This window comes from Pinus tabuliformis, chromosome X (genome assembly GCF_031772625.1).
Source record: "Pinus tabuliformis cultivar Carrire ecotype Pingquan chromosome X, CPIR1, whole genome shotgun sequence".
NCBI lineage: Eukaryota > Viridiplantae > Streptophyta > Pinopsida > Pinales > Pinaceae > Pinus > Pinus tabuliformis.
The window spans coordinates 1,405,391,508-1,405,405,909 of NC_142308.1; the positions used below are offsets into that span (position 1 = coordinate 1,405,391,508).

General features: G+C 40.5%; 1 protein-coding gene across 1 annotated transcript in view; it reads left to right on the forward strand.

Moving 5' to 3' along the window:
* The first annotated feature begins 546 nt into the window (after window positions 1-546).
* SEP1 (stress enhanced protein 1) overlaps window positions 547-14,402 on the forward strand; it is an 84,695-nt gene continuing 70,839 nt past the window's right edge. Inside the window, exons 1-3 of the mRNA XM_089452398.1 lie at window positions 547-768; window positions 897-1,059; window positions 1,166-1,242. Coding sequence (XP_089308524.1) covers window positions 714-768; window positions 897-1,059; window positions 1,166-1,242 — 295 coding nt within the window. The 5' untranslated portion in view covers window positions 547-713. The remainder of the gene's footprint in view (window positions 769-896; window positions 1,060-1,165; window positions 1,243-14,402) is intronic.

The window sequence follows — 14,402 nt, forward strand, 5'->3', positions numbered from 1 at the left end:
ATAGGCTATCTTTAGCTTCATGGACGTAAAAATCATTTCTTTCTTTCTTCTATGTTGAGGAATTCAACTTTACTCGTGATTCCCAACAAAAAGAGTACATTGGAGCTAACATTTCGTGGATAGCAAGGATTCTTATTGCTCAATTAAGAACTAACTCGCATCAACTTTGGTGTAAAATGAGACAATGGGAAAAATCTAAAGAAACTTGGGAAAAATGCATGTACATTTTTTGCACTGCCGAAGTAATGGAATTAGAAAACATTTAATTTTAAAATATGATGCTTGCAAGGACATTAGAGACAATATGTTAGCAACAATTTATTGGTATTGTAGAAAACTATTAAAAGAATAAAGTAACTTATCATTAATTTAAATAAGAAAATAAATTAAATTATAAAATGTACAGTGGTGATGCCATATTCTATTTTTTTTTTCAGTTCCATTGACATTAAAATCTCATTCATATAACAAGCATATCTACCTAAGAAAGATCCATAAACACCATCGAAGGTAAATCTAAATTAAAATGAACTGGGAGCTAAATCTTGATCAAGATGCGCTTCCGCAACATTTACACCGCATTACTTCATTTGATGGTATCATACACATGACGATAACGTTTGAAGGGTAGCAGAGCAACTAGTGAATACTTCTTTAGATAAAACCCCAACTCGGGTTTTCCTTCATTCATTCAAATTCTGTTTTGAAAGGGAATGGCGATGCAAATGGCTTGCACACTCAGAGGACTGTCCTCTCCCGTTCTCCAAGGTATTCTTCGTCAGTTATTCATCCAATCTCTCACGCTTTTAACGCAGCTTCTGTATTCAGTTTACGACAGGTCGTAGTTGTTTGTAGTTATTCATCGTAATTATGTGCATTTCCTGTACTCCCTGCAGAATTTAATGGCGAAATTAGCAGTTCACGTTCAGCAATGCCAGTCATGTCCATATGTTCGCCGCTGACTAAGAATATAATTTCATTCAGCTCTTCTTGTCAGTATTGCAAAGCTCTCGAATTTGTTAGTACTCCGAAATCCTTGGCGAACCTGTCTCTCAAGTAGTATAACCGTTCACATTTAAAGAGAATTCAGCTGAATTGTAACGGGTATGCGTTAAGCGGGTCTTAACATTAAATTGTTGTCTGAAGGGTTCTTGTTAATGTTAAGCTTGAATGGGCCCGATCTTCTTAGAATCCTCTTAGGAGTCGGAAGTTCAAGCATAGAGTATGTACATTTCGGATACAGTATGTACATTTTTATAAAATTTAACAGTCAAATAGCTTTGCAGAGGGTCCATTGTCTCAAAAAAAATCTCATACACCCATTTACTGTCTGGTTTCACCATCACCTTAAAATTAAATTATTATTGAAAACAGAGCGTTTAAACATTTAGAATTATATTGAGCAGTTGGTTTTATTTATTTTGCTTATTTTAACAGTAATAGGGTAAATTGCATTATTAAATTGTTACGGCAAAAGCTACAGCAGAGATTGCACATGATATTGTTTTATATAGTTTCAAAATTTCAGTTGCATAGTCCATAGACCCTGATACAGGCCCAAAACACAAATTGGTCTTAACCTTCTGCAAAATTATCCAATGCTTCTTTATACAATATATTCTATAAAACGTGCCTTATTTTTAAAATAGTCCTGAAAAACATTTAAATAAGCAATAAGCATAGTGGGTGGTAGCATCCCCAAACCTGTACTTGCTGGTTTAGCTTCCGAACTCACGGGTACCATTTCCTTATAAATTGATGCATCCTTCTATAGATCTGCTCCTTACGAGTTCGCAGAAGCCCTTTGGTTCGAAGTTATTGACTGGTCAACGTTATTTAGTTTAAGTGTCAAATTCTGGAGAAGGTTGCATTGAGCATCCTCAACTGCCAATTGATATTTTAAGTCCACCAAAAACCCTTTGAATTCTGCAATCTGTGATGTTATCTGACTTTCAATTTCATGGATTTTTGCAATAAGTTTAAAGAGGCAATCCCTGTTACGTTGGATGTGTTCTTTGCTACTTCTTAATACTTTGTATTTCGTGTCAATTTCTCGAATCCATATGTTGCCCTGTAGAAATAACACCTTCAGCAAGTAAAATATGCACTGTCAACAGTAACTGCCGCATTCCTTGTACCCTGTGAGCACTGTAATCTCTATTGGCCCAGAATAAAAGCCTGGATAAACCTCTCAGCATTCAATTTCAGTGAATGCCAAATCCCTGAATCCACACACTGACATTGCCCACAACCTCTGAGCTCAACGTCAACAAGAACCCTTTTAGAATCTGGAAGACTAGTAGTTCACCATTGAGGTGGTTTCCCTGGCAAATTCTTGATGCTATGAGACCGACGAAGGAAGAGATGAGAAGTAGTGAGAAGGATTACCTGGCTAAGCAATGTCACAGACCCGTGCCTGACCCACAATAGCACCATCATCCCACAATGAGCCGGCATTGTAAGGAACAACAGATCAAAGGCATGTGGGATCAATGCTAATAGCATGTGAGTGTAGGGCTCCCGTCTCTTCACATAATTGTTCATATATTTGACAGGGTGGTCAGGATCGCTATATGATCGTTTACCAATGCTAAAGTGTCGTAGTCTTGAGCATTGATCAAGGGATATACCAATTCCAATGCTAAACGTGTAAACTTTTCGTAGTCCTGTGCATTGGTCAAGAGATATACCAGTGCTAAATGACCCTGTCGTAGTCCCGCGCATTGATCAAGGGATATACTAATGTTAAACGTGTTGTAGACCTTTGCATTGGTCGAGGGATATGCTAATGTTAAACGTGTTGTAGACATTTGCATTGATCAAGGGATATGCTAATGTTAAACGTGTTGTAGACCTTTGCATTGATCAAGGGATATACCAATGCTAAATGAATGTGCCATAGTCTTGTGCATTTATCAAGGGATATACCAATGCTAAACGTGTCATAGACTTGTGCATTGATCGTGCATTGATCAAGGGATATACCAATGCTAAACGTGTCATAGACTCGTGCATTGATCAATGGATATGCCAATGCTAAACGTGTCATAGTCCTATGATCAATACTAAACGTGTCGTAGTCTTGTGCATTGATTAAGGGATTTGCCTTTATCCTAAACATATCCTAAACATGTCGTAGTCTTGTGTATTGATCAAGTGATATACCAATGCTAAATGAATGTGATGTAGTCCTATGCATTGCTCAAGGGATATACCAATGCTAAACGAATGCGTTGTAGTCTTGTGCATTGATCAAGGGATATAACAATGCTAAATGAACATGTCGTAGTCCTGTGCATTGATCAAGGGATACACCAAATTATCAATGCTAAATGTGTCGTAGTCTTGTGCATTGATCAAGGGATATACCAATGCTAAACGAACGTGTCGTAGTCCTATGAATTGATCAAGGGATTTACCAATGCTAAACGTGTTGTAGTCTTGTGCATTAATTAAGGGATATACCAATGATTAACGTATCATAGTCTTATGATCATTGCTAAATGTGTTGTAGTCCTGTGCATGGATCAAGGGATTTGCTTGTATGCTAAACGTGTCATCGTCTCGTTCATTGATCAAGGGATTTACCTGTATGCTAAACATGTTGTAGTCCTGTGCATTGATTAAGGGATATACCAATGCTAAATGTGTCATAGTCTTGTGCATTGATCAAGGGATATGCCAATGCTAAATGTGTCATAGTCCTGTGCGTTGATCAATGGATATGCTAATGCTAAACGTGTCATAGTCCTGTGCATTGATCAAGAGATATCTTGTGCTAAACGTGTCGTTTAATGATGTCCTTGTCTTACCTTCTACTCCATGTAAACAAGAAGACATGATTATTGATGTGTTTGAGCCACCTTTAGAGCTTCCCGTTGTCATCTATCAGCTATATTCGGACTACATGGATTTTGAGCACAATGAACCAACATTGGTTGATCCTTTTGAATATGATTGTCGTGACAAACAACCTAGTCTCGAGCTTCTCTGTGCTAGCCCTTTCCTCATCATATTGCCTCCAGCATATCACTAAGGACATCAAGGAGAGTTGCATGCCTAAGAAGGTTTTTGACAAGAAATACCTTAACTTAATCATTTATTTCTCCATATTTAAGCTTGAAGGAAGGATCCAATGGTGTAGGCATGATTCGATGCCTTTTCATAATTTGTGGTTCTCCCCATCTACCACCTTGGTGATTTTGCATGTAAGACTTGCATTGGTGATTGTTATGCCTTCTTGTTTTATCTCATGATCAATCTTAGGGGCAAATGATGTTATATTGATCTAATGATATGCTAGTTACATTGGTTATATGGTTATACTTATCTCATGCACTGTATATCGATTATGCATGGTAGTGTAGGTGCATTGCATATTGTGTGAGCATCGCTAATAACATTCATATCATGTTTCATGTAGATTAGACCACATTTAGAATATATTTTATTTTATGCATGGATTTATACTCTTGTGTAAAACATGGGTGATACCCTACACCCAATGCACATGCTCCCAAACAAGTTTGTTGCAATGTGCAGGTTATAGGTCTACGGTTCTAGAGATTTATGGAGTTCTCATAAACTCCCTGTTCAAGTACATGGATCATGCAGTCTATGGTGAGCTCATGTTCCAGTTGGAGCTAGATTTTACCCACTAAAGTGGGTGATCCCATAGGAAATTTTTTTTGTCCCATCAAGCCAGTCAGTGAGCAGCCCCAATAACCATCACTAGCCAATGGCAATGTGCAATTCATATCTCTGCCACTTGCATCAGTCATATGTCTTCTCACCCACCTCACAGGAGCACATGAAGGTGGGTTTATGACCAAAAGGTACTTTATTCATTTTGCAATTGGGTGCTTATGCTTGTTTGTATTTGGGCTTTGGGCATGGATGATGGGGTGAACTGGAAGGAGGGGTTTTGACCGTGATCTTGTTCCCTCACCTTAAATGGGGGGCTAATCTTCGATCCTAATCCAGTGGGACCTCCCCTAATGGCTTGATGGGTATAGGAGAGGCACTACTCTGGAAGCCCCGATTGAGATAGCGTGTTTCCATCTATCCCCATTCCATACTTACCACTTTCGATATTATATTACAAGCCCTATATTCCGCCTCCATTCTTCGGGTTCAACTGACCATTGATTCTCTGGGATTTGGCTCCCATAAATCCTCATACTTGGGTAGGGCCCGAAACTTGGCCTTGGGAGGTTGATGCGGTTAAAAGAAAAGGAATTAACAAATAATGGCCACAAAAGAAAATCAAAGAATATCAAACTGCAAAAGATGGTCGAGACGTACACATTAGCACGTGGGCAAAAACCCAGCATGAGCTTTGTTACCTGCTTAATTGTACTTAGTAGAATAAGGACTCCATTGCCCGATGGAGAAGGCACTTATCAAAATTTTTCAAGACTAGAAGCCTAACAAGGCTATCTTTCCTCTTATCTCTCTCTTCCTTCATCTTCTTCTCCCTTCTTTCTTCATGCAAATTTTGTACCCCCATGGGGGAGTTGTATAAAATGTCGCTAGCATGATGAACTTATGTAAAAGGCTTAGACCCTTGGGACTTGGTTACTAAGGAACCTGCTCCAGAGTGTGTTTTTTTCTCACTTAATTAATTATTTCTGCGTTTTAGCGGCAAATAATCAATTGAGTTTTTTCTCTCACAACCTATAAAGCTGGAGTGTGTCTTAATAATTGGGCCTTGAGTGTGTTTTCTAAGTCTAGGCTCAATGTATATTACCATGCTGGACATTATCTTAAATCTCACGGAATTGCATTAGGTTCTAGTAGGATTTTTTAATAATTAAAATTTTCTCGCAGGATGGGAATTTTTAATTAATTTTTATGTAACAAATAAAAAGTGGCATTAGGAAGACTTGCATGGCATGTGAGTACTCAATTTTCATGCTTAGAATACTAACATTATTCTAGTACCCACTTTGGGGTGGAAAATATTTAATTTTCCCCATGGAAAATCACTTTTACTCAAAAGTGAGAAAAATAGAAGAAAAATCATAATTTAATAATCTAGGAACATGTCGGAAACATGTTAATTGAGTCTCTCAAACAATTAAGAAGAGTGACTAAGCAACAAGAGGCAGTTGAGGGTTGAGTTAGAGGCCCATATGGAGGTCAAATTGGCCTCATTAATCAAGCACGAGTTGGCTGCCACATGGAGGTCAAGTTGCTGCTAGTTTGGAGTGCGAGTTGGAGGCCCATAATTGAGGGTCGAGTTGCCTCATTAATGAGGTCGAGTTACACTTGTTGAAGGGTTGTGTTTAAGAGGAGTGTGTGGGGTATGTGGCAAGCCAATCCCACTCCACACTACACTTAGATACGCAACCCACACTTGGAGACATGCACATAAGCTCTTTGGGAGATATGTAGCCCTTTCTTGGTAGCTCATACTCCACTTGGAGATCATTCTCTTGCCACTTGGGGATTCACGTAGCTGCCTTGGGATCTCCTCCCTCCACTTGGATCAATTTGTACCTCTCTTTGGATCATCATTTTTTTGAGATCTCCACCCTTCTCTTCTTGAAGCTCCTCTATAAGTGGCTAGATTGAAGCTTGAGAGCTTGGGGAAGTGTTGCTCCTTTGTAATTGTGCCATCTTTCATTTTTGAAAGAAGGCTTTGGAGGCTTATGGTGTTGTGAATTGTGTGGCTTGCTTGGAGCATTTCTTGAGGTAACCTTGTATCATTTTAATTTCATTGCTTTGAGTTTGTATCCTAAGCTTTAATATGGACATTGTTGTCCAAAGAAGAAGAGAATTGCTTGTTGTCTTCTTGTTAGCTTGCATTCTTGAATTGAATATTACATGTGTTTCTTGGTTGAATAGCCTGTTTACTCTTTCATTATGCAAGTTACACCTATGACTACTAATTTCTTGGCAAGATCACAAGTTTTTATAGGTTCCTCTAGCTTGGAGATCGGGGACCTCCTCGGTTGGAGCATCCATCTTCAATCACAAACAAAGCATTTTTCCCCCTTAGCATCAAGTGCCTCCAAGTGCCTTGAAAGGCCCCAAAACTCTCTCTTCTTTCCTCATACAAAGTTGCATAATTTTTCTAAATATTTTTTGGTTACATTTCTAAGTGTTTCATTGATATATCTAGCATTTGAAGGCTTCATTTTACTGCTGTCCTAGCAGCAGTAAAATCAGCCAAGAGAGGTTGTCTTAGAGTAGTTTTTCTTGGTTGAGTTAGAGTAGGAACTTGTACTTTTTTACTCAGCAATATTTGGGTTTTGGTTCTTGTTACCCACCACCAGTGGGTGACACCCATAGGAGAAATTTTCTCCTAGATTTGTCTTCAGCCGGCAGCCAGCAACCCCTTTTCTTAGATCCTTTTTACCCAACCATGCTACTAGATACACCTTTTAACTGTGAGTTAAGGTGTCGAACAAAGCTTCAAAAGAAGGACCATTTTTTTTTTATATTTAATTTGGTGTACAAATGAGGGCTATAGGACCTCACTTAAGGCCTCAAAACTCATGCTCTAACCAACTCGGTTTTCAAGGAATGGTTCAAAATAAAGGGGTATATCAAAAGTTCAATATTCAGATTAAATTTCAGAGATTTGTGTCGTAGCAGGAAATCCTAAGTCGAGCTTCAGAAGGATGCCCTAAGGAGAGTGACTTAGATCAATGACTAATGCACTAAGTACTTTGTAGAGGTTTTGAAAATAAATAGGCCGCAAGGATAGTCCAGACTTTAGTTTTTCCTTTGAGGTTGATGCCTTGGTTGCACAAATCCAATAAATCCTCTTACTATGCGATTGGTGCAGTTCTCACCAAACAAGCGCATCTGGTGGGCTATCATAGTGAGATGCTCTTTGATACGATTCAAAAATACCCCACATACAATAAGGAAATGTATTCCATCGTGTAGGCTTGTCCACAGTGGAAACATTACATTATGGGGAAAGAAACAATCATCCATATAGATCATCGACCTCTTGAGCTTATGCAGACACAAGGAAAGTTGCAAAACAATCGCCATGAAAAATGGTCCACATATTTGCAACAATTCCATTTGATCATTAAGTACAAGAAGGGAAACACTAATAATGTTGCAGATTGCCTCAGTCGGCCGCCGGTTGTGGCGTTGACCACTGTTCTCGACTCTTGTGAGCATGAGACTTCTGGATGGCCACAATTTTACAAAAATGATCCAAAATTCGCCACCACATACTAGATGTTGATGGATGGCAACCAAGTTCCAGAATTCCATCTCCAGGACGCGCTGTTATGCCATCTGGGATACCTTTGTGTTCCTTCAAGCGAGCTTGCCAAGCTGATTTGGGAGGCGCACTACAGTTGGGTTGCAGGACACTTTGGTGTAGAGAAGACAGTGGCAGTACTGCAAGAGTATTTTTATTGGCCAAATCTCCAACAGGATGTTGGAAAATGTATCAGATCCTGCACTGCCTGTGCCGTCGCGAAGCCAACCATTAAGGAGCAAGGCCTAGCTCTGCGCCTTTTCATTTGAATTTTGGCCAAACCATTCTTCTACAAGATGTGTTGTATGTGCCAAGCCTAAAGAAGATTCTTGTCTCCATCTTTGCCATGGAAGACAGAGGGTTTAGAGTTGCATTCATTGATGGAAAAGTCTTTGCATGGCCAAGGAATTCTAGCATGAGGGCAACCTTCACAATGGGTGTCAGGGATGATGGCCTATACAAAGTTTGTGGATGACCAATTCAAGCATTGGTCCATGATAATACAAATTAGTGTGAACTTTGGCACTAGAGATTTGCTTACCTTCATTATAAAACTTTGCCTATTGTGAGCAGGATGGTGACATGGATACCTAGGATGCAAGTTGATCATGAAGGTGTATGTTAGGGATATGCCAGTGGGAAGAATGTCAAGGGACCATTCCCTTCTAGTGGCAGCAAATCTAAAGAGATCCTTCATCTTATTCATTTTGATCTATGTGGGCCCATGCCTGTGAAATCCCTTTGAGGACACTTATACTATGCAATCTTTGTTGATGATCGTTCTCGCAAAACTTGGAACTTCTACTTGAAGACCAAGGGTTAAGTTTTCGATGTGTTCATGGATTTCAAGGTTCTTGTGGAAAATCAAACAAGAAAGAAGATTGAGATCCCGAGGACAGATAATGGAGGAGAATATACTTCAAATGAGTTCAAAGACTTCTGCAGAGAAGCAGGGATTGAGAGGGAGGTCATTGTTCCATATAGCCCTCAACAAAATGGAGTTGCTGAGAGGAAGAATAGGACTATCATGGAAGTTGCCAAATCCATGATTCATGATCAAAGTTTTTGTGGAGAGAAGCTACAAATACCACTGTGTATGTCCAAAATAGGAGTCCTCATCATGCCTTGGGAAACAAGACTCCTAAAGAAGTGTTTACAGGCGAGAAACTAGAAGTTGGACACTTGAGAATCTTTGGCTGCCTTGTCTACTTTCATGTATCAAAGGAGAAGAGGTCCAAGCTAGAAGCTTCAGGAAAGAAAGGTACATTTGTTGGTTATTGTGAAAATTCTAAAGCTTACAGGATATATGTGCTAGGCCAAAGAAACATCAAGTTCAACTCGGATGTGACATTTGATGAAGATGCAACCCTTGGAAAAGCAAGGGACTCTCCTATCCTTCCTTGGAATGAGAAATGGGATGATGCTATGGATGTAGATGCTGGGCCTTCCATGCCCGAGCCTGACCTTGTAGATGAGCCTATGGCACCCATGGATCCTTTGGATCCTCCTCCATGTGATCCTCCCATAAGGAAGAGATCTCTATGTATTTGTGATACATTATAGGATGCTAAGAGACACTTAGCCCTAAGAGGCACCTTCAGAGAAAGCAAGCAACCTTGCAGATATCAGGGATGTGCAACTTTGATGAGTGACTTTATACAATCTGAACCTTGTAGTTATGAAGAAGCTATGAAGGAACAGGTTTGGAGGGATGCCATGGCTGAGGAATATGAGTCCATCATCAAGAATAATGTATGGGAAGTCTATTGTGACTTCCAAGTGGTTGTACAAAGTTAAACATGCAATTGATGGTAGCATTGAGAAGTTCAAGGTGAGATTTGTGGCTAGAGGATTCTCCCAGAAAGAGGGAGAAGATTATGACGAGATATTTGCACCTATTGCCCTATACACTACCATCCGATCCATCATTGCTCTTGTTGCTAACTAGGGTTAGAGTCTTCACCAGATGGATGTGAAGATAACATTTCTTCATGGCATACTGAAGGAAGAGGTGTACATGGAACAACCTTAGAGCTTCAAGGAAACCCATGTTTGCATATTGAAGAAAGCCCTCTATGGATTGAAGTAAGCCCCTAGGGCTTTGTATGCTCGGAACGACGGATACCTAATGAAGCTGGGATTTATTGGAAGCAATGCCAATCCAACCCTCTACTTCAAGGTTGTCCGAGGTATGCCTTTGATTTTGGTTTTACATGTTGATGACTTATTCTTGATAGGAGCATAGCCTTTGATTCTCTAGTGTAAGAGGGAGCTTGCCTATGAGTTTTAGATGAAAGATCTTGGGTTGATGCGCTATTTCCTGGGCTTAGAGGTGTGGCAGAGTCCTAATGAGATTTTCCTTAGCCAGGGAAAATATGTTCAAACTCTTGGAGAGATTTGGAATGGTGGATTGCAAATCCATGGCCACACCAATGGAGGCAAACTTCAAGAAGTTAAGTGGTGAAGCTGCGGGAGCAGATCTAGCAGATCTTTTTTTATACTGACATTTGATTGGGGCTCTGATGTTTTTGGTCAAGACAATACCAGACATATGTTTTGCTATTAACAACTTGAGCTAGTTCATGGTGGAACCTTTGAATGCTCACTGGGTGACCGCAAAACGTGTGCTAAGATATCACCATGGGATGATCAACTATGGATTGAGATACACCTTCGCGATGAGTTGAGATTGCATGGATATATAAGATGCTGATTGGGTTGAGAACATTATTGACATAAAGAGGACATTGGGATGTTGCTTTAGCTTGGGATCTGCTGTGATTTCTTAGATGAGCAGGAAGCATAAATCTGCCCTGCTCAGTAGAACGGAGGCAGAGTACATTGCAACTAGTAAGGCTAGCTGCGAGGCAGTGTGGTTGCGGAAGCTCTTTGCAGAGCTGTTTGAGCAGGTGTTGGATATGACCGTGATATACTGTGACACTCAAAGCGAGATCCGACTATCATAGAATCCAATATTCCATGACAGGTCGAAGCACATCGAGATTGAGTACCACTTCATCGGAGACATGGTACTGAGAGGAGCGGTGAGGGTCCAACATATCTCGATAGATGAGCATGTTGCAAACATTCTCACCAAGCCATTGTTGAAAGTGAAGTTCTTATTCTTCAAAGAGCAACTTGGATTGCAGGAGAATGTATCCCTTCCTGACAGAGAATACTGCTGATTGAGAACACTGAACACATGCCTTCCCCTGTCTTTATGACTAGCCATTGACTTGATGAAGGGGGTTATGCAGTCGGTCCTGGGTGTGAGGGTACTCGTTGAAGCCATGAATTTGGTTGAGCATATGCCCCAGTATGCATCCTACCCATAAGTCACCTTCATGTCATTACTGACCAAGGGCCACGCTGAGGTGGTTAAGCTTGCTAGAATTGTCACCCATCTGGCTAGTGGGTGAGGAGACTTAGGTGTGTATGATATTTACAACGCGCCTACCATGGACTTGGTTATGGTAAATCGATCTCCCCTAAAGTATTGGATTCAAGTATTCTACCACTTGGTCGTTGAGGATCAAGTTGGTGAGGGTCAACCAATGGATATAGGGTGTGTGATCTTTACCAAGGTCATTTATGACCGCCATGGACTTGGTTGTGGTAAATTGATCTCCACTTTTGTCTCGTGGATCATTCTTCTCCTTCTATGATCGAGTCATCAATTGTTCAACTGAGATGAGATGGGGAGAGATGAATTTCTTTTATATTGAGACATGTACATCCGAGACGAGACTTATGATACAATTGGAAATTCCTCCCTAGATGAGAGGGAGTGTTGAAAAATGATAGCTATGGTTCGAATTTCACCTTTAAAATCCATGGAAAATACTTAATTTTTGACCCTTGACCAAGTCAACACAAAAAGTCAAGTTAACCTCTTAAGAGAAATTGACCCTTCAAGGACACATATAAATAGACATTATGTTGTAGCTCATTTGGATCATCCATCACATTAAGCAAGTTCATATATCTCTGAAATTGCAAAAGATACTTCATACGTGCGAAGGAGGAGGAGATCTGTTTGACCTGCGTTGGATTTTTGTTTTTGGGACTGTTTTGACTAGCGTCAACTTTGTTTTGATTGGGCTATCTTCTGTTGCTTTGAACAAACTCTTGGAGGGATACTTTGATCAAATTTATTACACGGTTGATGATCTGAAAATGAGATCTAAGACAATTAATAAGGTATTACAAACTTATGTGCATGGATTAGTCTATGTCATTATATGCAATGGATTGATAAGATTGTGAAATGCACAGACAATGAAGCAGTAAACAAACATAATAGATGACACATGACACAACAAATTTAATAAGGAGTTCACTCAATAATCCTGGGCTACATCTCTTGGTCGAGCCTTCAGTGGTGGCCTCTCTATTTTGTCTTCAGGCAGAGTTTTGCTTACAACAGTGAGCTCAATTTGAGCCTCACACACAACAGTATACAGCAATAAGAGTTTACTTGAACCTCTCAAGTTCCCTATGAGTACACAGACTCCCCTAATGCTCTCTGTCCCAATTCTCTCTCGGCATTTGCCTGAATACTGCTCTCTGTCTGTGGCTTTTTTAAAGCCAACGTTGCCTGTTCGTTTCATCTCTTCGGCTCTTAGTTTCCCCGGCCTCTTGAACGCTTTGAATCTCTCTCCAGCGTTATACAATCATTGCTTAATGCATGGGGAGAAGGTGGCCACCCATTTCACAGTGCTAGAGTGCTTCGGGCCTTTGAAACGCCTGTAACGGCCACGCTCATTTTTTACAGAGAAAACACAGTTTAACAGAGAAAATTCACCAAAATATGATATGTCGGACTTCAAAATCCTTTAAATATGGTTCAATCCCCTATCGGGTCCGCCTATCGATCGCTATTGCATATCGGGAAGGCTCCGTCCTTTTGTATTTTGGAAATACACGAAAAGTGCAAAAATACATTAAAATAGCCCTGTTACAGACTTGAAATTATATCAAATTTCCTTTAGAATGCTATCGGGTCTGGCTGTCGCATGGTGTATGGATATCGACCCCTCTGCACAGTTTCGATGTGATGCGGCGATGCGATATATTGCAATCGCTCATTGCAAGAACCCTTTCGCTGTGGTAAGCGCTTCTGCAATCCCCCGATAGCGATCCTGCGAGTTAATATGGGCAGTCGATTTGCGTGCTTGATCGATGGTCCATATTAACCCTGCCAATCGTAGTTGCCATATATGTATACAAAGCGCCGATATCGCTGTTCGTTGTTGCCAGTCTTATGTGGATCCCGCCGAACTCTGCCCAAAGGTTACCGCCGATTGTGATGGCCGATCCGATCTAGACCGTTGATCGGCTAGATCGCATGGCTACTGTCCGTCACTTGTCCCGCTTGCAATTACTCTGTTTTTTTCACGATTTCACGGGTTTTGGGCTGCCCGATAGTGTTTTTCTGCCCGGCTAAGGGTGTCCCTCTTATGATATTTTCGATCCTTTTAAAAGATTTTCGATCCTTTTAAAGGATTTTTGGCCTTGGGCACGATTTTTAAAAGTTTCATGAAGACTTAGAGGTCATTCTTGGATCCATTTGGATCATGCCTTCCCACTGAAAAAGGCTTTTGGACCACCAAAAGTTGGTTTTCAAGCATCAACCAAGTGAGGATACAGCTGCCTCACTTGTCCAATCTCTATCCATTTTGCACTGCTGGGTTTTGAACCTTTGAGTCCAATCCTTAGGTACTCAACATCTCCTCTGCGCATTGTCCTCACCTTCCTGTCCAGAACTGTATCTTCCTGTAGCTCATTGAGGTATTCAGGCAACAGATCATCAATGGAAGGCAATTGACTTTGCTCTTCAGGATCTTCAATTAATGAAGGTTCAAACAGTCTTAAATTTTCTGCATTTACTACTGAATAGATGTGCATGTATGTTGGCAGATCAAGGCGGAAAGCATTCTCACCAATTTTCTCAAGTACCTTAAAAGGCCCATACCTTATTAGCTTCAGCTTCTTTCCTTCACCTTGCATTCTGTCCTTGCTGATATACAGCCAGACTTGATCACCAACTTGGAAGCTGTGCTCCACCCGGTGTTTATCATGCCTTGCCTTGTACTTGGCTTGGCTCTTTTCCAGCTGTTCCTGCACTGCCTGGTGAATCTCTTGGATCTGTTCAATGAATCTGGTTGCTTTA